The 27,451-nt window shown below is 45.2% G+C and overlaps 1 protein-coding gene across 1 annotated transcript; it reads left to right on the plus strand.

Moving 5' to 3' along the window:
* The first annotated feature begins 13,908 nt into the window (after positions 1–13,908).
* Positions 13,909–17,555, plus strand: COX20 (cytochrome c oxidase assembly factor COX20). The gene is made up of 4 exons (XM_066178530.1): positions 13,909–14,133; positions 15,640–15,754; positions 15,901–15,964; positions 16,415–17,555. The coding sequence occupies exons 1-4, from the start codon at positions 14,101–14,103 to the stop codon at positions 16,554–16,556; spliced, it is 354 nt and encodes a 117-aa protein (XP_066034627.1). The 5' UTR covers positions 13,909–14,100; the 3' UTR covers positions 16,557–17,555.
* The last annotated feature ends 9,896 nt before the right edge of the window (positions 17,556–27,451 follow it).

Here is a 27,451-nt window from a genome sequence, read left to right on the forward strand (position 1 = left end):
ATAAACTGACATCATTGTTTATTGATAATAAATTCATACTGCAGAATTAAACTAAGTAGAAAATGGAATCTGTTCAGAGCTTGACTATACATCTTCCTAGTCCTGGCCTGTGGCATGACCTATATGTACAGCACTTCCAGAGCAGTCACCTCCTGAGTCAACTTTTTCTCCCTCATCCCTGCAGATGTTCAACTTCCTAAATGGTCTCTGAGGATCTGCTTGGATCACGTAATCTTATTGGTCATGACACTCTTCCCTGACTGTGTCATGAGCTGATCCATACTTCTTCCTTATCATCAGGGGAGCTTAACTGAGAATGCAGTACAAAAAAATTCAACCAAAAGCGGCAGCTGAGCCTGGGTCAGACAAGTCCTCTCTCTCTGCCCAAGCACACAGAAAAAACAGTTCTTGAAGCCTGTGACATAGATTTGTGGCTTCTTAAGGAACACCACAGGGAACAGAACCTTCACCTGGAGAGAGGATATTTCTGGTAATAGTTAGGAAGAATTCCAAGAATATTTGTAAATCTAATGCAGTGCATATAGGGTTTTATTATAAATATACATCTTCAACAAGTTGACCTATAGGAGTATTCCAGCAGCAGTGGAATAAGGAAGTAAACAAAGTATATGAAATAAGTGGATTGGGGGGTCAAAAAGAAAGGGACACATGCACATTCAAAGCTAACCACAAGTCCTTCCATCACTGCTAAGGCTGATCCAGGGGTCAAAATGGGGGTGAAAACATCTACAGACCCTTCTTCCCTCTGCCCTCCCCTGGGTGCAGGACAAGCTGCCCTGACAGGCAGGATGAGGTGGGATGAGGAGGATGTGCAGCAGCCAGGAGAGACGCTGCACTCGGGCTGCTGCCAGAGGAATGAGCTGAAGCCTTTGAGTCTGAGCTTGTCCATCTCACAGCAGTGAGGAAAGGATGTGCATGTGTAGACTGAGGGAAGCCCATCCACAGGGGCCAGGGAAGGACAATCAGGTCAGCTGTCTTCTTTCCTATGCATGCTGCCAGTCGTTTCTTGGTTTCCATGGAAACTGGCTGCTGCAGAAATGATGTTATGAAAATTACTTCCGAGATTTGAAGCTAACAGATTTGCTTTGCTCTAACGGGAGCACAGAGACTCATCACTGTATTGCCCTGCGTGTGGTGTGAAAGTGGTTTCAGAGAAGTCGCAGGTACCCAAGGCAGCCTGCACCACCTGCCCTGTGTCACTGGCAGCCTCTGCAGCCCCAAACCCCAGCCAGGGGAGAAGGGGAGGAGGAGGTGGAGGTAGAGAAGGCCAAGAAGGAAGGAGCAGAGACTTCAGGATCCCATTAGCTCCTTACTGCTGGGTACAGCTCACACCAGCACAAGAGGCAAGCGCTGTTGCCATCTCTGGGGACAGAAATTTGTTGTTTGCCCTGCAAAGTCCAGGCCAGCATCAAGCCAGCAGATGCACTAGCAAGGTGTTGAGCATGTGGTGAGATATCCAAGAGGCTGCAAGGAGACACTGCTGCAGCACCTTGCGTGGAAATAGTAAAGGCAGCAGTGGTGGCTTAGAGACAAATGAAGCCACTGTGAGGCTGCCTCTCCCTCTCACCCAGGTACTGAGCAGGGACTCTTTATTCAGAGTTTGCTTTCATACACCGAGTGGTCAAACATCAGTCTTGTTGGATAGGCCCACTCTTACATAAGTTGCTCTCAGAAATACATGTATTATTTAATAAACCAAGGTCATGCCTCGCTGAGAAGCTCTGTAGCAACAAAGCAAGCCAGTCTTGGATGGAATAATTGGCACAAAAGCATGCAGAATTTAAAAAGCTTAACTCTCCCTCCATATTATTAATTACTCAATTGAGTTTCATTTGGAAGGAGTCCATGAAAGTATAAAGAGGTATTTTAACTCAACAAGAGAAACTCCACAGCCCAAGTTAGGCAATGTGGTGGAGGCCTATGGTCGATGATCAGGACTGGTGGCGTGGAGACCAGCTGTGCCCACCACAGCAGTGACTCACTTCTCCCATGGAAGGAGGCAGGACAGATGTGTAGAACCCTGTGCCTGTTCAGCTTACTGCAGTGCTTGCACCTGCAGGTAATACCTTCAGCAGAAAACAGCCTTGGATAATAATCAGGCAAATCATGAAGAACATCTGGAAACAGATGCCAGCAGGGTGGAATTCATTTCTAGCATGAATTTTGATGTTTCTAGAAGTTGATCCAACATTTTACAAAAATATTGTCAACACAGAAATGCTGAAGGCAGCCAAATCAGTCATCAAACTTTTTTTTCCCCAAGTCCTGCAAATGACAGTTGATCATAGCACTAACAAACAAATATCTGTAGTTGAAAAGTTCCTTGGTGCAGCGAGAGCTAAGTGATCCTGGTATCTTCCTGTGAACATTTTTCTGCATCTCTGTGAAATCCATTCAAAATGACTACACCAGGTTACCCGGGACCCCATTTCTGGAGAGACTCCCTCAGCAAGACTTTACAAAACTTGAGGATGTAAAACTAGAAATCCTGGGAGCAATGCATACTCTTTGTGGAGTGTTTCATCTCCTTATGCAATGTTAAAGGGCTTCCATGCAGGCCTGGGGAGTTTAAACACTAATTACTGAAGTCATAGAGAACTTTACAGTACAACTAATAAGCAATCAGACACCTCTTAATTTAGAAGCAGAACTTGATGGCCTATAGTCCATCAAAGGAGGAACAAAGCCCCACAGAAGGCAGATCTGGTGTTTTATGGAAGAAGTGTGTAGCTCACAAGTGCCTGTAACTGCAGCGTTGAAGATGCACAGCATGAACAGACATGTGATTTGCCAAAGACCTGCTTTTACATGTAAGTTTAGCTGATCAATAAAGTGTTGAAAAGAACATAATAGTGACTCCACAGAAGAGGACTGCAGAAGAATAATGCATTGTGTGATATATACAAGGCAGTGATTACATACACAGGGGAGCTCTGCTTGAGTTCTTTGGACTCAAGCTGCTGGACAGGCAGGGCGTGATCCAGTTACCTACACACCAGCATTGAGTGCTTCCTGATTTAGTACATAAGGTGCTTTTCCATCTGATTTAAATCTGTCATGGGAGTAACAAAACACTCATACCTGAAAGGAGCTTGTTTGGCATGGACAGAGTTTTCAGGATTGAGTAAGCTCACCATCATGTAGCCTTTCCCAGATTTGCTTCAGAACCTTCCTCCCAGCTCGTGTCAGAAAAGGCTCAGATGTTCCTTGGAGCCTTGCCAGAGAAGGTAGACGCTGATGTGAGGGAATCAGCTTTCCAGCCTACTGCCTTTCTTCCTGGATGAGCAATTTATCTCAAAGCACTCCACCTCCTCTGAACACCTCTCACCCACGTGGGCAGTGTTCCCTGAGAGAACAGCTCAGTAGTTTTCCTGATGAGTTTGCAAAGTGCTTGGCTTTGTGCTCCAGCTGGTCCAGCCATGGCTTAGCACTCAGGAGCTTCTAGGAAAAGCATAGAGCCAGGGTGTTTTCTAAGTGGTTGGAGCCAGAACAGAGTCAGGAGATGGGTCCCATAGGTCCCACAAAGCAACCAGATGAGCCAGGTTTTGTATCCAGCTAAGACTAAGGAGTAAGCTGGGTCAGAAGATAAGGCGATGCTCAGAAGACAAGGCAGGAGCCTGGACAGAAGAGAGGGACTCAAGGAAACTGTAGAGGAAAGACTGTCTGTCTTGTAAGAACCCAGTGACTAAAGGATAGCTTTGTTTTCCAAATCTTTATTCTGTCTTACAATGCAATTTAGAGAGTGGTGTTGTCAGGTTTAACTCTTTTTCTGTTCTAACAAAACAGCCTTGGACAGCAGCGTGATAAAAGGTGGAGAACAGCAGCACAAAGTCAGTTCAGCTCAGTACCCTGGGTGACATCCTAGCAGAGACAGCAACCCTGCCAGCTCAGGGATGCCAGTCCATACCTCCCTCTGCTCTCAAAGCCTCAGGCTGCCCCTAAGACAGGCAGACTCTCAGATCAGGGAATGAATGCTCACATCTGACTCCCAGATTGTTCAGCGGGTCCTTCATTTTTCAGCCAAACACATCAACTTTCAAACCAGTCTAGAATTTACTTGACCCACAGCTGTGACAGGAGTGGAGACTGTAAGTTTCAGTTGGTTCCCAGTGTCCCTTTCCCATAGCAGCACACAAAGCATGGGAAAACCATGCCCTGTGCAAATTGTTATGTGAGAATCTGACAGATGCAATTTGATCACACAGTGATAAGTGAACTCTATCTCCGACCACAACAGAGGGGCCTTCTGATAGTGTCATTGCACATTTCCTCTGTAGCTTTGTCTCACAAACCAAGGCATTCCCTAAGCTCCCCGGTGCTGCCGTGCCGCTGCTGTGCCACAGCACTGACACTCGAGCATCCTCAGCACTGGGAGAAGAAACCAGGGCTGCTGGCAGATGCACACCCAGAACTGCTGCAGGTGAGTCCAGCAAATGACTTATACGAAATCTGTGTATCCTGGTCAGTGATAAAACAGTACAGGTTTGTTTTGTTTTGTTTTAACTGGCTCATGCATTTGGTTTCTCTCTCTGAGAGCAGTATGTATGTGAGAACTTCACTTCCAGGAAGTAGCAGAATTTTCCCCCAGATGGAAGTGCCTTGGTCAGTAACTGGGGCAGAGACAGAAAGGTGTTAATCATGCAGGAGCAGGAGGAATTTTCCTTGTTGACAAGGTTCCTTAAAAACTCGACAGGGCAGAAGCCACCAGCTTCACCTCTGACCTCTCTAACCTTTATCAATTTTTCCATCTGTGGCTGTTGCCTACAGAGCCAATTTCAAGTTTCTCTACAACTTGTTTTTTCCCCAGAAATTATACTAACAAAGTTAATAAATTTGAAATTATCAGTAAGCTTTAAGACTTTGGGAGGTTAGTGTTTTGCTAAAATATCAGTGTATGTGTGTTAAAAGGGATTCTGGAAACTTTTCAGAAATTTAGCTGGTTTAATTATGAAAAAAATACGTTTAACCAACACTTATATAAATCTGCAGACCCTGGACTACTTGTATCTGACAGAGCTTTACAAATAAGCTACAATCAATCCACATGCCATTCTTTGTAACTACAGATTGAAACTGTCTAAGAATGTGAAATTAACTGAAAAAGCAGCACTTTTGTGGGTAATATTAAAAAAAATAAATTAGCACTTTCTTCAGCTGAAGTCTGCACGATTTTGTCAATTATCTGTCTTAGCTCTGGATGTCAAGTCAGTCACTTAAAAGCCCAGTGACAGGTGACAGATTGTTCTTAGCAGACACACCCCTAGTTACTAAGGAGCTGATGGTTACTGAGGCTTAAATAAAAACAAGTGCTTAAATTCTACTCCTCTGAATATACAGCAGCTCTGCTTTTGTTTTTTTGGAGAAATACCTAATAAATGAAATGGTGAGGGTTTGGGGACCATTCCATGATTTAACTTAAAAATAAGAGCGTAATGCCTGAGATTCTTTTTAGGGGTTGGTCTTTTGCCACAACTTGTCTGAGCGGATAATTATGTCAGGTATAGATAAGGTTTTAAAGAGATCTCTAATATGTTAAAAATCTGAGACTTGCCTGTAGTTAAGTTGGGAAAAAAAATCCAGAATTCTGAACAGCATTCATTTTTAGTAACCATGACTATCATTTGAAAAAGATGGGGGATTTAAGACAAACTGCTGGATTGCAATGATCATCTTGAATGATGAATTTAAAGGTAAACAGATGTAAAAAGGAAACCATAAACTAGGGGAATGCACTTAGTGCTCCCAAGCACAAGAATGAGATGAATATTAGAAGGAACCAACACCATTATTCAGAATTATACTGTCAGAAGCCCAAGTTAGTGCTCTGAAGGACCATTCATCACAATAAGTCCTCCTTTCTCTTCCTCACCTGAGAAATGGCCCCTTTCTGAAACACGGGATTTGGTGATGGTTGTTGTTGAATATTCTGCCGCCAACCACAGATTTTCCCAGGACTGGAAGAATAGCTCACCACTTACCTCTGGCTGGTGTTAGCCTAATTTAGCTTGAGCAGATGAGAAAAACCAATCTATCAGACATCAATTATCTAAAAATTTTAAACAGTTTGTAAGTGAGGCAATTAAGCACGTGTTTTGCTTCTGCTCTTGTTCCTGCAGAGGTACTGAGAAGGCACAAGTCAGACATGCTGGGAAAACAGAACTATCAGCACGGGAAAATGTATGGGAAAATAAAGCTACCAGTATAAAGAAAAAAAAACCCGTCTGCATGATTCAGTGGCCCCTAAACAGATGCCCATGCTCAGGAGGTCTGAAACTCAATTTAGGGAGGAGGTAGGGGAGTTGTCTCACTGGTGAGGGCAACAGCACCAGGGCCTGCCCTAGGGAGACTCTGGAAGGCTTCCCCAGCAGCACCACGTGGCACATGGAGGGGGATGGCAACAGCTGAGTGCAGAGTGTGCACACAGACCCCCCATGTCCATCTGGGAGCAGTTCTCCCAGCAACTCAAAGAGCTCCAGTTGTCCTACTATTTTCCAAAACCTCAGAGCTCAGCTTCTGCACTACACACGCTCTCCCCCTCCCTCCAAATTCTGATGGCTGTCTTGCATCAGGTGCTCTCTAGAGTTAATGACTTTAGCCCAGCACCCGATGCTTTGGGCAGGAAACTAGGATCCTCCAAAATCAAAATATGACAGAAGGTTGTAGCCCTCAGTAGCCAGTCACCAACAGACTGATTCAGCCTTCAGCCAGGTCACAGTGAGGCATCAGGAAAAGAGCAAAAAATACTGGATCCAAAACCACCAAACAACAAGACATGCAGTATTTTTAATCTCTGCTGCTTCTCAGAAAGCAGCAGAAACCACACCAGGTAGAGGAATATTTATATGGTAAATTAACACTCTCAGTGTGCAAGACATGAAGTCATTCCTGTCACGAACGAGAAAAACCTTGAATTCTTGCCAGGGAATCTGGACACCACAGCAGGACACCTTAGGTGCCTGCAAATCTCGAACAACTGTTTGGAAATAATGTGTTGTGTCTGACTTTGAACTCTCAAATCTCATCCTTGCAGACTGCCTGTTTCTTGTGAGATCCGTCTGAAGCCATGTGCATTTTTTTTTCTTTACCCCTTGCCAAAGGTGTGTTATTTTCTGTAGGAGATCCTGCCCTAGCAGACTGAAACCAGCCTTTGTAGCATGATGATAGAACATACACTGACTTCTCTGAATCTCTCCACATATTTTGGATGGCAGCTGTCTCAGGAATGTACTGTAACTCTCAGTGGAACAAAACACCTTGCATCTGGCAGGGTACTAGCAGACAGTCATGTCACCAGACAATGTGGGATGGGGATAAGCCAGTGAAATCTACTTTAAACTTGATTACAAAACTAAAATGAAACCCACAAACTCCTTGCCCCACCCCAAAAAGAGAAAAAATAAAAGGAAAAAAGCCCAATAAATATAATAAGATCTATCTGATACATCATAATTTTTTGAAATTGATACATGGCATGGCTTCTCAACATCTCTCCAGTTGTCTGGTTTGAGTGCCTACTTTGATATTATCTGCTCCTTGAATGTGACTCCTCTCTCGCTGTATGCTGCTAATTACACATTCACTTGAACAGCACACTGCATGCAAAACACATCACCAAAGTGCCTCCTGGCACACCATCTCTTTCCTCTCTTACCCTTCAGTTGTGATGTCACTGTCTGTGTTATATCATTTTCCCTTCTCTGGGCTTTAGCCTAATCTTGGCCAAACTGCAAGAGTCTCAGTGAGTCATGCAAAAATTTAATTTATCTAGTGTTGATATATAAGGAAAAGCATAAGGACAGGAAAAGCACACCATGATACCTCCTCAGAATACCCTTGCAGCCTCCAGTGACTTGTGCTGAGGGAGTTCTTATGTCTGAGAGGGTGCCTGAGTATTTAATAATCTCCAATGTATTTTTCCCCTTATGAATTTTCTAATTTTGTTGTGCTATTTAAATAGCTTATATCTAAATAAATTTCATACTCTTTTCAGTTTGTCATGAATTCTCAGAAACCACATCTCAAAAGAAACAATTACCATACAAATACCTTATTAGCTCTAGTCTTCAGTTTTCCCTCAGGAATCAATAAAGATTAAGCCTGACACGTTCACATGACAGACGTGGAACATGAGGTGCAGAGTTCATAATAACCACCCTCCACACTCTTCGTGATAGAAACCTCAGGGCAGCTACTGTGTTTTGAAAAATGAAGACGGGAAATGGAAGGGGAAGTTTTGAAGTAAAGTTAGATGAACACATTAGGAATGAAACAGGGCCAAACAAAAGTACCTCTGAGGCAAGAAAGGAGTCCCACCTTCTTGTGCCTATGACCCTGTGGTTACGAGGCCACCATTCAAATTTGTGTCAGAAGCAGTTTATATCTCCCAATGTCTTCAGTTTCACAAAAACCCTCCAAGTTCTGCAACTTACAGAATTGCAAATTAAGAAAAAAAGACCAAATATGCAGAAATAAATAGTACCATCATCTGCTTGAAGTGGATTACAGTGACATACAAGAAAACTTAAGTGTCAGTATTTGCCACTGATACATTTAAGACATGCTTAATAGACAAAGTAATTTACATTATATGAAAAAAAAATATTTAAGAAAAATTGCTCTATTTTTAGTCAGAAGCATCCTTTAGTTCAATTTATACTAGTAAGTCAGGAAATTTTAAATCTAGCTCTACATCCAACAATATAGCTGCAATTATAACCCTTATGTTTTATATAAGCTGCCTTTTTTTATACAAAACCCTCTTCCTTTTTGAATCAAGTGCCTAAATAACATAAAGAGATTAAAAGATCTGGCAGAAAAAAATAAAGCTATTAGAAGCCTGCCCTTATTTCCTTGGCTTTCAGAGAAGTACATTGAATTAAAATCTCTTATGTGTTGCAGATGAAAAGACTGTTTGTACCAGCAGTTACGAATAAGTTAGGCAAAGTCAACCTACAGAAACAATCAGCAAAGCCAACCCAGAATAAAACTGTCATGCAGTTGAAAGTTAATTTGTATTAACATTAATGCTTGGGGGAAAAAAAGTTTTTTTAAAAAAAAATTCAATTGCAGGAGCGTGGTTGCTGACTGCCTTGGCAACAAGCAGCCTGCACACACTCCTCATGCCTGCCCTGACCCCACAAGGGTTACTCTGACATAACTTACAGTATCTCTGCAGCTGTCATAATAACCATTTACCCCCAGAAAACCATCACAGAATCACAGAATTATAGAGTACCTTGGGTTGGAAAGGACTACTAAAGATCATCTAATCCAACACCCTGCAATGAGCAGGAGCATCTTCAGTTAGGTCAGGTTGCTCAGAACCCCATCCAGTCTGACCTTGAATGTTTTCAGGGATGGGGCATCTCTGGGCAGCTTGTTCCAGTGCCTCACCACTCTCACAGGGAATAATTTCTTCCTAATATCCAATCTAAATCTACCCTCATTCAGTCTAAAGTCATCACTCCTTGTCCTACCACAACAGGTCCTGCCAGAAGGTTCCCCTCCAGCTCTCTTGCAGGCTCCCTTTAGGTACTGGAAGGCTGCTATAAGATTTATCCAGAGCCTCTTCTTCTCCAGGCTGAAAAACCCCACCTCCCTCAGGGTGTCTCCATAGAGGTGCTCCAGCCTTTTGAGCATCTTTGTGGCCCTCCTTTAGGCTCACTCCAACAGATCCATGCCTTTCCTGGGCTGAGTACCCCAGAGCTGGATGCAGCAATGCAGCTGGGGTGTCACAAGAGCAGAGGGATTAGAATTCAACCTGCTGGCCACTCTTCTTTTGATACAGTCCAGGATACAGCCGGCTTTCTGGGCTGCAAGGGCAGCTCAGAAATACATAACTCCAGAACACATTATTCCTACACACTTGCATTCAGTAACATAATGTTCTCCTCTGGAAGGACAAACATCCTCAAGGCAACTGAGGACATGAGGGGAATAATAATCCTCTTCATGACTTCTGGTACCTCTTCATGAATTCTAAGTACCTCTTGATTTCATGGCTTACAAAATGGCACATGGTTATCACAAGTAATTGCTTCACTGCTATTTAGGTATCTTCAGGGTGACCATGAAGACAAAGCCCCTCTGGACAGCTCCAAAATTTGCCTTAAGGTGTGCCTCAGCTGCTAGGAACCCTGGACTGCTACCTTCCAAACATCTTCAATACAGCAACTTCTTGAGGCACCTGGTGTAAATCAGCACTGCTCGCAAAAAACCAACCTGTTTGTCTCCACATCATGGCCAGGAAGCAGCTTTTCGTGTAGTGCTAACTTTCAGCTGCATCAGGCAGCAGAGCTGGTGATACAGAGAAGGCAGGATTGCACAGCAAAGAGGAGGAAGGCCTGGACCACCTCTGGTGTCAGCAGCCCACCTCAGAACACAGTTTAAGCTGATATCTATGGATATGAACAGGCGGAGCAGCCTCCGCTTGCCAGTAACAACTGCTATGGACAGACCAGGACAGCCTTTGCAAACACCCTGGGCGGAGCATCCAGCCCTTGGGAGATGCTGAATTCACCAGGAAGTTTAGTTATCTGTCCATGGTGGCCATCAATCCAAAGGGGTTGTCATCCCCAGTGTCTAATAAATGTCTTTCTATTTCTTTGGACAGGTTGTCACAGCCTTTGCAGGTGCTTGCTTTTCCACAAGGCTACATAAACAGCCTAAAACATAGGAGTAATTTACATGGCCAAGAGATGCTAAAGGTAGGAAATTCCACCCTTGCGTGATGGTTTCCTCCTTCTAGGGAGTACAGCCCAAAATTGTGTCAGAAGTGACAAGATCCATGTATGTAGGGATCAGACCCCTCAGTGAAGTCTTCTGATGAAGGAAATAAGCGCTGGAGAAGTCAGTGAGCCAGGTTCCTGTCTGCACTATTGTGACATAAGCACTTTCTGTCTGCTGCTTCATGTCCTGTACACGGCGGCCTCTTTCCTGCTGCTGGACTGACAAGAATTTTGCCTGGCCTGACCTTTAAACACAGGTGAAGGCTGACAGAACAAAGATGCTGTCAAAAACCAATCCAAACCATTGACCAGCTGTCAATTTTGGGATGGAGAGCCATACAGCTAAGGATGCTACACTTTACTGATCAGTGCTAATAAAAAGAAGAACTGCATAAATATAGGAAAAGTTCAAACAGCTGAGAGCAGGTGGCAATCAGCACACTATGATGGACGGAACTGACCATGCATAGGCAGGTCTGCCAAGGGTCTCCAGCTCCAGTCAATATCATTAAGGAAACAAGAATGTTTAGATATATTGGTTGTGTCCTTTAGGGCCAGAAATTCAAGGCAGCAATTCCAAACTTGCATATACAAGACGCCTGGTTTCCAGAAACAGCACAGTGTCCCTGTTAATGGAGGAAGGCATGCACACAGAGGCTTTTGCTGTACCACCTTCCCTGTATGAACACTGGCAGGATACAGTGGAAGATGCTCTGGGGTGTGCCTCTGCTGGGCCAGGTGTACCGAGGGTTTAAATAAAAGTCAGTCCAACTCTTGTAGCAAGTCACACTGGCAAGGCAGTGGGCATATTCCAGCAGCTCTCGCATTCCCTGTGCGATCATCCGTATAAAGTACCGCATGCTCACACAGCCTCAACCTCCTTTATCAACTTACAGGCTAAAACCTGCATTTCAGTGAGCCAGAAGTAGCTACTCTCATTTTCATTTGAACCCAGGATGTGAAAAAGAAGACCCTAGTCCCAGAGCCTTCACAGCACATGAGGGTAAATGCAGCAGAAGTACGAGGCCCACGCTTCAAGAGCCCTGCCCTCCTCAAGTGCTGGAGGACATCACCCCATGGCCTCTGCACACCCTGGCATCTCAGGTCCCTATGGGACACGAGGGACAGATGGCTGCATGCTTCAGGCTATCCCAAGTGTCCCTCTTCTGTTAAGCTAAGCAGGCTCCAGCTCCAGCATCTTCACTCATCTGAAGCAGCCCTGTGTACTTCTAACTCTACAAAGGGTAACAGTAATTCATTTTGGAGCAGCTTCTGAAGGACAAGAAGCAGAGCTGTGAGATGCAGCAGTAAAGCAAAGTAATGACCAAGTACCAAGGAGAGGGAAAAAAAAATAGAATAGTATTGTTTATCGCAGTGTAATTTGTGTGATCTGGGTATTTGGGAAAAGGATAAATGACATATACGGAAAACCATGTACTTCTCCTTAGCCTGTTCTTGACTATCAGACAGAAGAGGCTCCATTTGTGTACTTTGCTCTCCACTATCTTAACTCTTTCAAAGCAAAAAAGATCCTTCCATTCTTTTCCTTCAAAATAAGAGCTGCTGCAGGCCAGGCCACCCCATTAGCAGTAAAAGCAGTGTCTCTTTTTCACCACCGTGCCCTTGTTAATCTCAGACATGTCAGCATTCTCTTGGGATTCCTCGCTACATTCCTCAGTATTTGTCACTGCTTAATTTTTAAACCAACTAAAATAAAACCAGACGTTACAAGCTTTTCCAAGGGAAGATTATTTCAATAATTTTGGTTTTTGCATCACATAGCAAATGTCCTATGTTTGCACCACCACACACATAATATACATTAACTTTTAAAAGGTCAAACTACTCACAATTCGAGTGGCTCCTACTGATCTTTTTAAAATGGATTGTAAATATATTGAATCAGTATGTTCCAAGAGCTCTGCCTGCAAGGTCTACAAAGATGACAAAACAGTGATAGATTGGGACTGTTAGGAATGATTGAGATTTGTTTCTAACCCTTAGGAGATTTAAAATAGCTCATGCAACTGTGCAGTAGTGCTTTTCAGCTAGTGAAACATGAAATTCAGTTGTGTGGAAGTACATTGTTTCCAAAATCCCCCTAACACAGGAAAAAAAAAAAAAAGTAGTAACAGAAAATCGAAATGGACATAAATTTCAGTGTGTAAAAAAGACCATTTTATTCAGCACAGGATTCAAAAAACTCCAAACACGTAGTAATATTTAACAATGTCTGAAGATTATCTCATGCCTTCTAAGTCAGGACACACTATTTTTTAGAACAAAGAGCAGTATTACACATCTCTCATCCTTGTTATACTTCATTGCTAAGATGGAAAAGGTCCTAAATTGAATGTACACCTGCCCTGTAATTCATAGCAGGGAGAGTCTTGTTTTCTTGCGGCAAAATGTATTTCTACAGTATCCTGGAGAACTGTACCTCTGTCCCAAGTCACTTGGCCCTATTTACCTTTTCTCATCCTTACTGCAGGTACAGTGACACGCCTAAGGGGTCACTCCCAGCATGTCCAAGTGATTTAGCAAGGCTTACACCGGCTGAACCCACTGGGGTTGTGCCTGACGCTGCTCCGCACGGCCCCACAGGAGGCCATTTTTGAATCAATTCTTCCTCCACCTCGTTTCCCGCTGCCACCCGGGCACTTTCTGCCCAGCTGCAAAAGCCATCTCTTCCCTCGTCCCATTCCAGCACGCTGGGATGCTCCCCCTGACAATCAGCTCTCCTCGATCTGCGGTGGGGAATATACATCCCCACATCCTTCTGGCTGGCCACGCTCCGCGAAGGATCCCATAACCTCCTTCTCCCACTAGGAGCTACCCACTGAGCGCGTTTGCATCTCCCGCTGTTTCTCTTTTAGCTTTTAACAGCTCGGCTCAGCCCGACCGCGGCAGGGCCTCTACGGCAGGACCTATGGCGCCCGGGGTGCCGGAGCGTGGCGCTGCCGCGTGTTCCCTGCGGGAGCCGTGCGGATTCCCGGCGCCGTGCGGATGCCGGGGCCGCCCTCAGCCCCGCCCGGCCCAGGCGCGCGCCCGCGGCGGGAAGCGGGCGGGCGGCGAGAGGCGGGGGGGGGCGGGGCGAGCGCGGCCGCCCCGCCCCCCCGGCCGCGTGCCCGCGCGCGCGCGCCCCCCGCGCCGTGACCCATTTCGCCGAACAAAGGATTTGCGCTGGAATCTCGCTCAGCGCCGGGACCTAAAATGGCGCCGGCGCGCCCGTCCCCGCCCTTTCCGCGGGCGCCATAGAGACGGGGCGGGCGGAGCGGCCTCCCCTCGGCGCCGCTCTGTACGCGGGCGCAGCCCCGGCTCGCTGGTGCGGGCGGGAAGGCGCTGCCGCGGCATGGCGGGCGAGGGCGACTCTGAGCCGAGGAAGGTAATGGAGGGCGGGGGGGGGGGGGGGTGCGGCGAGGGGCGAGGGGCGAGGAGGAGAATGAGTGTGATCATGAGAATGAGTGTGATCATGAGGAGGAGGAGGAGGAGGATGGTGAGGAGGAGCTGCGCGGCACGCGGCAGCCCCGCGCTGGGGACACGGGAGGTCGTTGCAGAGCAGCAGTGACCGTCCCCCCACCGCCCCGCCCCGCCGTGTCCCCGCCCGAGGAAATCATGAGGGAACAATACACGGAAACCCACGGCAGAGCCGAGGCTCTGCAGGGCCAGGTGGGTGGGGCGGGGGTTTGTTCGTGTTCCCCTCCGGCCCCTCCGTGGGACTTTCTCTTGGTGGGCGAAGCACCGTGGTGAGGCGGAGGGTTCGTGAGGCCGGTGGTCAGAGACATAACAAATGATGCCCAGCGTGGCAACAGGTGAGACGCTATTTTAAAAGGATTCATCACGCTGCATGGATGCATTAGCCAACAACAACATCATATCAAGTGACTTCTTCCACATGAGAGCACTAGAAATTGCTCATTAGGAGATACGACCAACATAGACCGCATCCTTTCTGTCTCGCTTGTACAAAGGGACAGCTGATGGCTGTCCCTAGGGAACGTGGGTAAAACTAACGATGGGGATTTCCATGCTTGCCATCCCCATTACCACAGTGACACGGTAACTTGTCTCACAGAGTTGTCTGCCCTCCACAAGCAGTTGTGTACTGTAGTACTCCGTCCTCAAAATCTACTTTGACCAAATGGAATACCTTCACAACAAATTAAAACAATTACCTGTGATGAATTTTGGTACAGTTGCACACATGATTCTTCATGCTCTAATGATTTAAGCACAGTTGAACGAAACGTGTTCTCACACCGTCCCTGACCAAAGGATTGATAGCAGAACAATGTGCAGGTGTTACTGAGGGCCAGCCGCCCTGACCTTGACCCATGTGCCCAGCCCCTGCCTAGACATAGGTTTAGGTCATACATTAGTGGTTTATAATCGTTTCTATTCAGTACTCAGTATAAGGTTCTCTACTACATTCTCATTCTCCAGTAACTTAACTTTTTTCAAGCACATTTGCTGTTTCAGGTACAAAAATTACATGGCATGACTAACCACATCCTTGATTGTAACCTTGTTTGTTGTGATGTAACAAAAATCCTGGACTCTTGAGGGTCTCCTCCCTTCCTTTTTTTGGGAATGTGAGGGTAAAAAATGAACCAGTTCTTTTTTAATATTCAGTAGAAAGGATGGATAAAGTTTTGTGCAAAACTATATTACGTAAATTAATAGTTAACTCCTCCAAAAACATCCCTGATATATCTGTACATCTTCACTTCTGGTCAGCTATAACCCTGGAGGCAGTAAGTTCTCAACTGGTTATACTTGACTGCTAAGATAACAGGCCAGTTTTACAGTGGAGTTGTCATCATAGACTTCTACAGCAGTGATTTTTAAAATTTATGGTTGGGTGTTTGTTTTGTTTTGTTTTGTCTTACAGTCCTTTAAACTCCTGGGATTTCTCGATGTTAAAAATGTCCCATGTGCACGAGACTCAGTGCTCTATGGCTCCCTGGGGTCTTTAGTTATGGGTCTTGGACATTTTTTAGCAACTAGTAAGTACTTATTCCTTTTGGGTTTTATATATTTATTTGCGAGAAAAACCAACTTCTATTTGCTATTAGGTGTTATTAATAATGGGAAGTCATACAAGTTCTTTTCTCTAACTTTTCATAAGATTTTTTTTTATGTTTTCTTTCAGGTAGAGTTAGAAGATCTTGTGATGTTGCAGTTGGTGGCTATATTTGCATAATGTTAGGATACTGGTATGTAAAATGCTTCTTCAGTTTTGACAGGCCTGTGTTGGCTGAATTGTACAACATGATCCCTGTGTTTCATGTTGGTTTTGAAACTACATTAAAAAACTTCACTAGCCAAGCGTCCTCTTCCTTCTCCCCAAAATACTTATCTTCTTTAAAGGAAAGTTTTTCAATGGATTTGAATGTTTATGTTTATATATATATATATATTTAAATACTTAAAAGGATTGTTTCTTGAATCCTAAGTGATCAACTCCCCCACTTTTTTCCTGTTTTCTTAGTTCTTTTTTCCTTTGCATACCCCATCCTTTTGTCCTAATTCCAAAGGCAGCATGCTGAATTTTACTAGCATTATCACATGTGGTTGCAACTTTTCAGCTGCCTGAATGGCTCTGGTTTGATACTGCCACTCATATAAAGCAGGGAATAGTATTGTCTTTTTATCCTCTTCTCTAGGTTTTACTGCAGGTACAACTTGGCCCAGCAAAGGATCCGGCAAAGAATGCTTAAAGAAGGAATGAAAAACAGAGTTTTATTTGAAGGCAGTTATCTTGATCCAGAAAAGGAACAAACTGGCAGTGAAAGAAGCGATTCATAGGTTGCTCTGGAGGAGTTGTGGTTTAATACATTTTTGGGAAAAGGTGGTCCAAAAAAAAGTCAGTCTACACTGCAAGCCTGTGAGGTGTCTAAAACTGGTAAATCATGGTTTTCCTAGCAAATCTGAGCAGGAAATTCATAGTGAATCTGTTAAGTCTGTACAAGCCTTGCTTTGTTTCATGTATGTATGTGACTGCACACATTTGGAATGAAGTCCTGTTAAACATCTGGGAGCTGATGTGTTCTCCTGCAGGGTCTCAGAGGATTAACGACACTGATTTGGGACTGCTTTAACTTCCATTATAAACAGAGTGTGGTTTGTTTTAGCTAAGTTGTGATTACATCTCATTTAAATACAGGAAAATATTTCCATCACCTATTGAGTAAATGTGTCCTTCAGTGCTGCTATTAACGTTGCTGTTTGTAAAACAGCAATATGTAAACAGTAGGAGATGGCTTTGCTTGTGCAAGATGGGTGATAGCAGCAGGCTTTGTAAGATTTCAGTTCCAGGAACACCAGATAACTTGCACACACTGTGAAGCTGAAGGATTTCCATCTTTGTTCTGTATGTTTGAAACGATGAATAAAATCACACTTCAGAGCAGTCTAAACTATGTAAGTAAATAATTTTTTACTTCATTAGAAGTCTTGCTACTTAGGGCATTCCACTATTAGTGGAATAATAATTTACATTATTTGTAAGTAACAATGTTTGCTTTTTCTTTAAAAGCATATTCCACTTAACTATTTCACTGTACATTTTTCAGTTAAAGAAATACCACTACAAAATTTCAAGGAAACCATCTGATTTGGAAATATAGTGTTAGGTCTGATAGCATACTGGTAAAAAGGTGAGTGATGCCATCACTCGCTTGCTTCTGCCTGCTAGAGTGACACAATGTTTTGTTTTTTCATATAATGATTTATGGTCTATTATGCTGTAAGCACATTCTGGTCTAAAGGCATTTCACCAAGCAAAAAATAGTCATTTTGCCTCACCTTGTGCTTAGTCTGAGAGAGTTTGTGATCTGTTGGTAACTCACATATGTACAGGGGGGGTTTGGGAATCCAGATGTAAACAGCAGTATTGCTCTATGCATTTATTTGGAAATATACTTGAGAGCACTAAACAAACATGCTATTTACACTGAGAAAATTAAACTTTTACCCTCTGGATTAGCCTCTTATAGGAAGAGAACAAACCTACATACTCCAATTCCTTTTTGTTCCTTTATTCCCTGTGTTTCTTCTGGAGGAAACAAAGATAAGTTTTCTTGAGGATATTGACTTCGATATTTTATATAAAAAGTCTTCAGAAGAATTAATGCAATGAAACACTTCCTGTCCTCACTGCAAAATCCAAACTGAGAAGTTAATTGGTAACTAATTCAGAAGAGAAAAATGTTTCCCCTGGTTCTGTGTTGTGTGGGGGGCCAAGGGGAACAGGGGGCTCCTTCTCCTTGAGGTGGGAGCTGTTGCTTTGTAAAGCCCTTGGAGCAGCAGTGGGAAACTGAGCGAGCCATGAAGCTGGTCTTAACAAGCTCCTGTTTTAATACATGATTGAGTTCTTTCCTATCTGACCTAAGAAAAGAAAGTGCAACCTAAGCAGGGGGTCTTTTGGCTGTGAGGTCATAGGTCAGCTGGGGGGTTTAGGCAACAAAAGCACAGGGATGAAAATTTACTCTTTGGCAAGTAGCAGTTGTAGAGAAAGAAGAGAAGGGTGTTTTGTGCTGATGGGAAAGAAGTTAGCATGTGCATAATGGCATCCTTCAAAACACACAAAATACTGTGACTGGCAAAAAAAGAAGCAGCATTATGATACTGTGAAAGTCCAAAAAATCTGGGGAAAATTGCAGCATTAAATCCTCTCTGGTATTAATTTATTTTGGTATAAGTTACTGCATTTAAGGATATTAGCCCAATAGCAGCTTAACTACAGTTTTAGCAATAACTATGAAATGCTAGCTGTATCTGCACTGCGTAGAGATCCCATTTAACACTTCTGCTTCACTGTGCAGAGTGTAAAATGAGCATGCCAGATGTTCACAGAAAAACTGGGGAAGAGGCAATGTGCAGGCAGCCTGGCCAGCACACTGGAGCTCCAGTGTTTACTAAAACTTGAGGTGGAATTAACTAAAAGTCAGGGCCCTTGCCGAACAGGGCAGGGATATAAGACAAGGAAGCAGTGAGCAGGACTCGGTGTGAAAGAGGGGGCCTGCAACAGCAGAAGGAAGAATGTTCATGGTCAAACATGCAGTGGAAAAAGTTTGCCATGATTCCTTGAAGTGCTGGCTCCAGCTGGTTATTGCCAGCTGTGGAGAGCGAATTGAAAGTGACTCATGGGTTACCCCAATTAAAGAGTGAGAGACAGGATAAAAGATCTCAAAGCTATTAATTGTCATAAATTAGGATACACTGACAAGAAAACAGAAATTTCTGTTACCTAAGTAATTCTAACATTTGAAAACAATGACATAACTATTTTTTAAAATTAGTGAGTTGTATCCCTATTTATCTGTTACTGCTAATTTCATAAATTTTAAGTAATTGGTGGAAATACGTATATACACCTCTATTTTGTTATCAGACTTGAAATGTAAAAGTATTCCAGCTAATGACAGATATGATAGTGTTTGCTTTGCTTTGCCTAAATTAAAACCTACCAAACAGTTACTAGGAAGGAAAAGAAATAGTAATTTTGAAAATGTTTGGTTTTCACCCCCTTCAGAATGAACCATAAAAAGGGAGAGAATGAAGTATAGCACCTTGAAACCCTAAGTTGTTAAAACCCTGTTTATTTTACCTACAGTTATGTTACTCGGTCACTGAACGGTGACTGACAAGCAGTTAGATTTTATCCCCGAAGTTGGTGAAATCCTTCCCTGAAGGAACCTAAACCACCAGCAAAATAAAGAGATGGGTTTATGGCCCCAATGCTCCTCCACCTTTCTCTTCCTGTTCCCTGCAGCAGCGATGCTCTGGGAAAAGACACTGCGGCCTTCTCCAGCAGGAGCACACACTTGGCACTCCGGCAGCAGCCAGAGGCCACTTGTGCAAGGTGTGTACTCCAGGCCCTTCAGGAAGGGAGGTCTCTGTGGAGGCACTAGGCTGAAATGTGGAGATCTAAGGTTAATTGCCAGCCCCATTCCCAAAGCTGCTTGTGATCAGGTGGCCTCTGCTCTTCTGTGCCTCACACAGGAGCAAATGTCCTTCTTCAGCCATTGAGAGATGCAACAGGCCAAAACCCAGGAACTTTGCTGAAGGTGACAGCAGAGGCTATTACAGCTGCCATCCCAAACTTGTCATTTACCTCTTTACCCAAGCAGAGATTTTAGGGAGACATTGGCCCTCACTGCATTTTGCAGGCTTCCAGACTCTGTCACCGCCTGCCCCAGGTCCTCAAGTGCTGCAAAGGAAAGGTCATGTCCTGTCACTGAGCCTGGCTTTTGGTAGGGTTTTTTTATTTGGGTCTGGAGGAAGTATGTTTGTTATTTTTGGTATAAGCAATCCAGGTAACAATGAAGTACTATGTGAATTCAGCTGTAATGAGCTCCCAAGTAAAAGATTTTCTCCAGCTTAGTAGACTAATTCCCATACTTCTCTTGTTCCTATCCAGACATTTAGCTCAAGAGCTCAGTGGTTACCCAGGAAAGTTGTTTGCTTGCTCCATTCAACTCTTGAAACAAATACGTTGTTCTTGCCTTGGAAAACTGATCAAAACAAAGTTTTACAGTATATTCAGATGCTCAAGAAGATGATCCTTTGATTTTTTTTTTTCCCTAAGTGAAGAACCAAGAGCTAATTCCATATGAGAAGTGGAACTGAGTTTTAGCCAATGTGACTCAAGGCCTGGGAACAGGAACCTTTCTTACACTTAAAATGAAAATATTACATTAAGCATGTGCAGCCGCTGAACCTTCAAATGGTGGAGGAGGAGGCTAATGAGAGATAGAACCTTGGATGACACAGTTTGAGGAAAATACAGACCTTTGTTCATGGCTAACAGCACCCTGGCTAAGGGTAGGGTCCCCTCTTTTTCACACACTCCTTTGGGTTTTTTTGCTTGAGTTTGCCTGAGAGCCATCCAGCTGGGGGTCTGCCTGTTTCTGCTGGAATAGGTCACGGCATCCTTATGTCTGCTTGTTTTCAAGATTAAGAGCAGTTTGTTCTGAGGCTATTTTAATCCTGCCAGCTTCTGTCATCTGTCATGAGCAGAAGGGCGTCAAAACCCTCAACTCTCCTGAACATGCCAGGAGCCCTCTGGCAGTACCTAAAATGTACCATGGGAGTGGACAATTACAACTGCAGGGATCTTTCTCTTTAGATTTGCCACAGCTCCAAAACGACCCAGATTGTATAGTGTGGTGATCTATTTAGCAGGAACAAAGATTCCCCCTTTTCCGTGCTCTAGAGAGAAGGAAGCACATGCTTTGCACATTTTTTTAACTCCTTGTTTATTTTGTCAAATGCTGTAACAAAGAGCAGCAGGTGTGCTCTCAGCAAATGTGAGTTTTCTCCCTGGACGACAGATCCTCATCTCTCCTATTGATGGCAAATGGGTTGTGATAACTCCTGTGCTCACAGTGTGCTTTTATCCGTGGCACATCTTGGCCTTCAGTCCTGCATATACATGCATGGCAGGTCTTTGGAGTTCACTTACCAGCTTTACAGCTCTCGCTGATTTTCACGCTTTCTGTCATCCAGGTCAAGAGTTCTTACCACCTTTACCTTTGCCAGGTGTCCTCAGTGAGAGATCTTTCTCCACCGTAATCACCGTGACACTGCACAGATGCTGTGGAAACGGGCTGAGAGATGCAGGCAGCCCACCTGCCCATTGCTCTTTGTTATGTTACTTGAGCAATTAAAGGGGAGCTAACACCCCTCCCTTTGTTCAGGCTCAGGCTGAGCTAGTGGCAATATCTCTGAAGATGAGAAGCCAATAACAGGTTTATTACTGAGCCGATACATTACCACAATTGGCTACTGCAGGAGTCCTTCACAGAGCAAATGCAGGGCAAAAATATTTCTAACAGCCTGTTCCTCAAAATACAGGGGCAGAAACCTTATTCCGACCCCCCCAAAGAAATCTGGAGCTACCAGTGATTGTTACGTGCCGTGCTTATAATGCTTTCATCCAATATTTAAAGCCCTTGGGGGCCGTCCTGAGGCAGCACTGGGAGGCCATGACAGAACCTGTTTGACTCGGTTCCTTAGCTCTGGTAGTATCCCAGTGTCACATTCTTCCTTTACTGCCTACTGAGACTCCCAGATGCATAAAAAGAGCTCAGCCTGTTCTTCCTAAACCTCACAAGCTCCCCTTGAACCAGTACCGTAGAGGGCTTCTTACCCCCACTAGCAGGCACAACAGCCCTCTCCTTCCCAAAAGCCAGTCAGCATTAATTTCTACTCAGAAATTTCTCTTACCACCTTTCATCCTTCCGCTGGCGACGCCATACCTCAGTCTGTTCATCTCTGTCACCCACACCTGCGCTCTCAAAGAGACTTGTCTCGGGAGCACTTACGTGGGTCACGGAGCGGCCACCCACCAGATGGGCAGGAAAGCTGCTCCCTCGGAGCAGGGCTCGCTTCCAGCAGAGCGAGGGATACGGCTCTGTGGACACACACGTCCAGCCACACTCCCCACGCTTCACGAATGCTCTGAGATGCCACAAACCGCAGCTCTGTGTGAAGTCACACGCTCCTGGTATGGTACCAAACCGGACAAAATTCAGAGGGGTTCAGATACTGAAATAGCAGCAGCACTGTCCCTCTACCGACGGCCTCCTGCGGGATCCATGCTAATTGGAATACAGCCACCATTCAAGGAAGAGCCCATGCACTCCCTCCCTTCCCCCACCAGCACTTCGCTTGCTTTCAGCACTGTAATCTTCCCTGGTTTATTCTGGAACTAGAGAAGGCTACTTGTACTTGGTAAATAATGGACCTTTCAAGGCACTATAAAAGCAAGATCATTCCTTAAAACTTTTCTTCATTGTCTGCACGAGGATCTGCTGAAAGAAACGGTTGGAGTCTCTCGTTTCCCTTCTGCGGGTGTTTCCTTAAGGGAAAAAAAAATAAAAAGGGACTGGCTGGCTGCCAGGCTGTGGAGGCACATAAATATCCCGGGGCTGTGCCAACGCGGCCGCTGAAGCAGTAGCAGCAGCAGCCCCCTCCCAGGAACGTCCGGGAGCCGCTGGGGAGATGCTGATTTTCAGGAAGTGTCTCCCGGCCTCCACCACCTTCTGCGCCAAGCAGACTGTGGAGTTTTCTCAATGCCAGGCAGGGCTGGGCTCAGCGTGCAGCCCTGCGGACTGGAGCACTGGATCGCAGTAATTGCTCCCACCCTCCTTTCCTTTGGAGGAAGCAGCTTCTATCACAGCCACATATGGGAACCAGCCAGTCATCTCGAGCTTTGGCAGCTGGTGGGATCCTTGGTGGGCTCTGCTCCACACAGGAGATACTTCTTGTAACAAAGGGGCAGGCAAGTTCATGCAAAAGGTGTGATTGATGGAATATCCTAGGTCTGGAATCCAGATGCCCAGATTGTGACATTTAAATGTGTTTACTGATACTTAAGTACTGAAATAATTCTTACTGCACTATCACAGCTGCTTTCTCTAAGGTCTCTCAGACTAAATGTGGGGAGCATACAAGACATTTAATTTGCCCAAGTAATTTACAGCTAGGGTTTCTTTTTGATGTGCTTGCCTCACTAACAATAGATTAGATTATTGTTGTTGTTGTCGTCGTTGTTGTTGTTTTATAGGGCAGCTGCTTGCCTAATGGAATGTCCACTAGAGGCTGGGAAGCAGCAAGCTGAATAGCAGTCCTGCTGAAGAGGGTGGGACTTAAGAGTGGCTGCCAAGTTGAATGTGGGCCAGGACAGTGTTCTCTCTGCAAATAAGTCAACCTGCAGTCTGGGCCCTGTCAGGAAATATGTGGCCAATGAATGAAGGGATGCACTTATGCACTAGTACTGACACTGTTGAGCAGTGCATCTAGTATTGCTGTCCAGCTTTGGGCTTCTTGCTCAAACAGGGATGTTGAAAAACTGTAGAGACTCCAGTGACTCCAGTGATGGATGGGCTCCTAAGGTGTCCACAGAGCTCAAGGCCTGCCCTCTGGAAAGACAGTGGAAGATGATTTTAGTCTGTGGGGTGAACTAATAAGAGCCTAATATTATCTGCAGGACGGTTATAATGATGGAGCCAAACATCTCCTGATAGCTGCAGGAGGTGTGGAAGGGACAATGGCCACGAACTCCAGCTTGGGAGTTCCAGGCCAGGCAGGAGGACAGGCCTGTTTTACCCTGGGGGCAGTGCACTGGGCAGCCCAGAGAGGCCATGTAGTTTCCACTCTTGCAGGTTTTCAAGCATCATCTAGACAAAGCCCCAGCTGACCTGAGCACAGGTGCCAGTCCTGCCACAAGTGGGAGGATGGACTCCATGTCCAGAAGCAAATGTATATGATTCTGCAGCCTACAGAGAGACAGAAAATCTGCAAAACCTGAAGCAGGAGAAGCCCAGTGCCATGCAGAGGACAGGCTGACTCCCACAGGAGCATCCCTTTTTGTCTTCAGGAATTGTTCTCTCCCATGCAGTGCTCCCAGGTTGGGTGAGAGGCCCCACAGCATCGCAGGTGCTCTGGCAGCAGCAGGGAGCACACTGCAGAGACGGCAAAGTGTGCACTGTGTGGAGATGCCAGGCTTTGGGTACGCAGCTCTGCTGCTCACAACCTGCACCTGATGCTGCATGTGGACTCGCCTCAGCTTTTCTGAGTCCTGTTTCTGAGCACGATGGGAGCAAACCCTAAGTGTCACTTCTTTCAGAAAAAGATATTACAAGTAAATACCTCCTTCAAGACTTACTAATTTCTTTCACCCATCTCTCACTACTTTCTTACAGCAAAGACAAAAGTCCTTTTATGATACAAAGCTTATCTTACCTGCTTGCTCAACAGCCCCACAAAGCCAAAAGTTCAGCAGAGCCTGAATACAGCTCTAGCTTGCATATGAGTAGTTTACATGGAAATTGAAAAGAGAGAATCAGACCTTTCCTGCATCTCCCACCTTGTAAACAAATCACTGGTATTTTAAGTGTGTATTTATGTCCAGGGAGATCTTCAGTACCATTCTGGGCCTTTTAATTTTCTAACTGTCTTGAGCATCAGCATCATTTCAGAACTCCCCATGTCTAAGGCAAAAAAAATCCTTGTTAACATCTGGAGGAAAACCTCCAGAGCACAGAGTGGCAGAAGAGTTATTGCAGGCTAATGTGTCATAAATGAAGGCGACACTTAGACTAGAGGACACATACTTGCATTTATATGCCATAGGAGTTATCAGAGGTGTCCCAGTAAGAAGCCATCTGATCCTAGCTAAGGGAGAGTTAACACCGGGAGAACGAGTACCCTTTCAATCCTTTTGTGCTAACGAGGCAGCAAATTCCCCCATCATTAGTGGAAATTGAATCTGCCCTGGGCTACCAAGTTGTAAAAAATTTGTGAGCATGAAAAAGTTTGAGGGAAAAACTGAGTTGTCTTACTCACAGTTTCGATTTTAGTAACTTCTGGGACCAAAAGTACTCTACAGATCAAAGATTGTTTACTAAACCAGAAAAGAGAACAAAAAATTGCTCTAAAGTAACACTTGCACGTCAAGTCACCCACAAGTAATTTTATTTCTAGGTTTTTTACACTTGCCTTTGTTTTTGCTATTGATGTCGACAACATGTTAAGCACTGAGCATCTTTTTTAAGCTACAGCTAAGTTTACATAGCAACCAATTCATTACTGAATCCTCCTGTCACTCCCAGTACTGGCAGAAAGACAAACTAAGGCAAGAGTCACATCCAGAGTAATTGCTGGCCAAGTCCTGATTTCAGCCAGTTCCCTGTAAAGGCTGGCTCTGGAGAGGCCTGCTGTGCTGGAGGAGATGGCTGGTGCCTAGCAAAGCAGAGAAGCTGCACAAAACTAACCACTGATGTGTCACTGTTTAGAGAGAAGGCCTCCTTCCCCTCTCTGCCTGCATGGGGGCTTTGCCTGGGATGAGGATGTGTGTGAGAGGCGCTGCTGTAACTTCACCACAGCCGGTCTGTTACACACCAGAGTTACAAAGCTGCGCTTTGAGTTGCCGCCTTCCCCTCAGCAGCTTTTTCTGACACCCTGGAGCTTCCCCCCATCCTCCACAGTGCTTTGGGCCAAGTTGTCTCCAGCTGTACTTGCTCCTCCCTTGCTAGTTTGCAAATACAGCATGTGCACACTTCTTTGCTCAGGAGAGCCCAGACCCTGGCAGTTAACATCTGCAGAAGTGTCAAAGTATTTCACATCTCTGCAACTCAGTTTGATTTCTTGTGGCTTAGTCTGAGGTTGCCCTGTTAGAAAGCACTGGCCTCGTTTTTCAAAAGGTCATGGACAAGGAAACTTCCTAATCTTAAAAGATGACTTCATCACCTATTTCTATTAAAAGCATTGCTTGGCATGTTGCAAGGGAAAAAAAAACCAGCGGCTTACACCATGAGTAAGAATTTTTCTTTTAATGCAAGTGGCTTGGACTGCTCAGGGTGCTGCCAGAAGACTGATTTAATTAATTCCACTATCAGAAATAAGTGGGTACAACGTCTAAAAATGTCTCCACCGCTGAGCTGTCCTGCAGTAGGCATTGAAAGGAGCTCCTGTACAGGTGCCATTTACACTGAGCTCCTACACACAGGTGGCAGCTCTCCCGATGCAGCAGAGGAAGCAGCCCAGCACATTGGAAAGGCCAGCTCCTGACAGCAGAGCCGGGTTTGGGGACAGGGATCTCATAAGCCACCCTAGAACCAAAACGTGCCCCTGATGGCCCACAGCTGTCTGTTTACAAAGGCCTTTCACTCAGGACACCGCCCCTCGCCAAGACCGTGGCGTGTCGGGAAGCACCTCCATGTACACAGTGTGTATCCTAGCGACTGTTACTAGCAAAGGCAGGAATACAACTGGAGTTTGTTTGGTGGTTAACCGGGCGCTTCCTCCCGGGACACGCAGCACAGCCCTGCCTTGGGCCTGCCGCTAAGCGCGCACAGCCCGCTCAGGGAGGGCGGGTGGTGACGGATGAGACGGCAGCAGCTCCATCGGGCCGGGCTGCAAGGAGAGCACCAGCAGCAGCACTGGCCCTGCTGCCAACAGCTGCACAGGCACCGTGTGCCAGGGTCCTATTGTCGCAGAGCCAAAGCTGAGGCTATCCAGGTTGGCACTGTTAGGAAAAAACCCCATCTCAGTTAGAAAAAGCCAAACCCACTTTGCACTCCAAAAGGAAAAATACCCCAAAACATGAACCCAAACCCCAGTGTTGTATGTTTGCCACTATCTGTGTCACCGCCACCAGCAGCACGGCTGCTCTAATCCAGGTACTTTTCTGCATGTAAACAAGGCCCTGTAAGCTGCAAGAAATCACTGAATGTGACAGATGGCTCACCCTCTCGTTTTGGCAACGTACAGCTGTGCCCTCCTCACCTTTCTATAGCCACCAGCTATGTTTCATATCGTCCTTTTAAAATGCAAACTGTGTTTTTCTTAGTGACTCTTTAGGTAACTGCTTCTCTATAAAAGCCATTTTCATATGGCAAAATAAATCCCTTCTCTAGGACTATTCAGAGCTACGCTGAGAGCGAGTCTGCGTGGGCGGGCCCAGGCTGAGTACACGGCTGCATGCAAGCGCTGCTTGCCACTCAACTGTGACAAATCACGAGCGGCATGTACGGACCTTTCCACCCCCTGAGCTACACGTGTCCCAGTAGAGCACGTGCTGAAGCTTTTTTGAATTCTGTCCTCAGATAGTGCTGAATTTACCAAAACAGCTTTTGTTGGAGAGGAGTATTTTTAATAGAAACAGGATACTCCTTTTTGAGTGTGAGAGTTGA

This window comes from Chamaea fasciata, unplaced genomic scaffold, assembly GCF_029207755.1.
Source record: "Chamaea fasciata isolate MVZ Bird 193981 ecotype frontalis unplaced genomic scaffold, bChaFas1.0.hap1 SCAF_3, whole genome shotgun sequence".
Classification (NCBI taxonomy): Eukaryota; Metazoa; Chordata; class Aves; order Passeriformes; family Sylviidae; genus Chamaea; species Chamaea fasciata.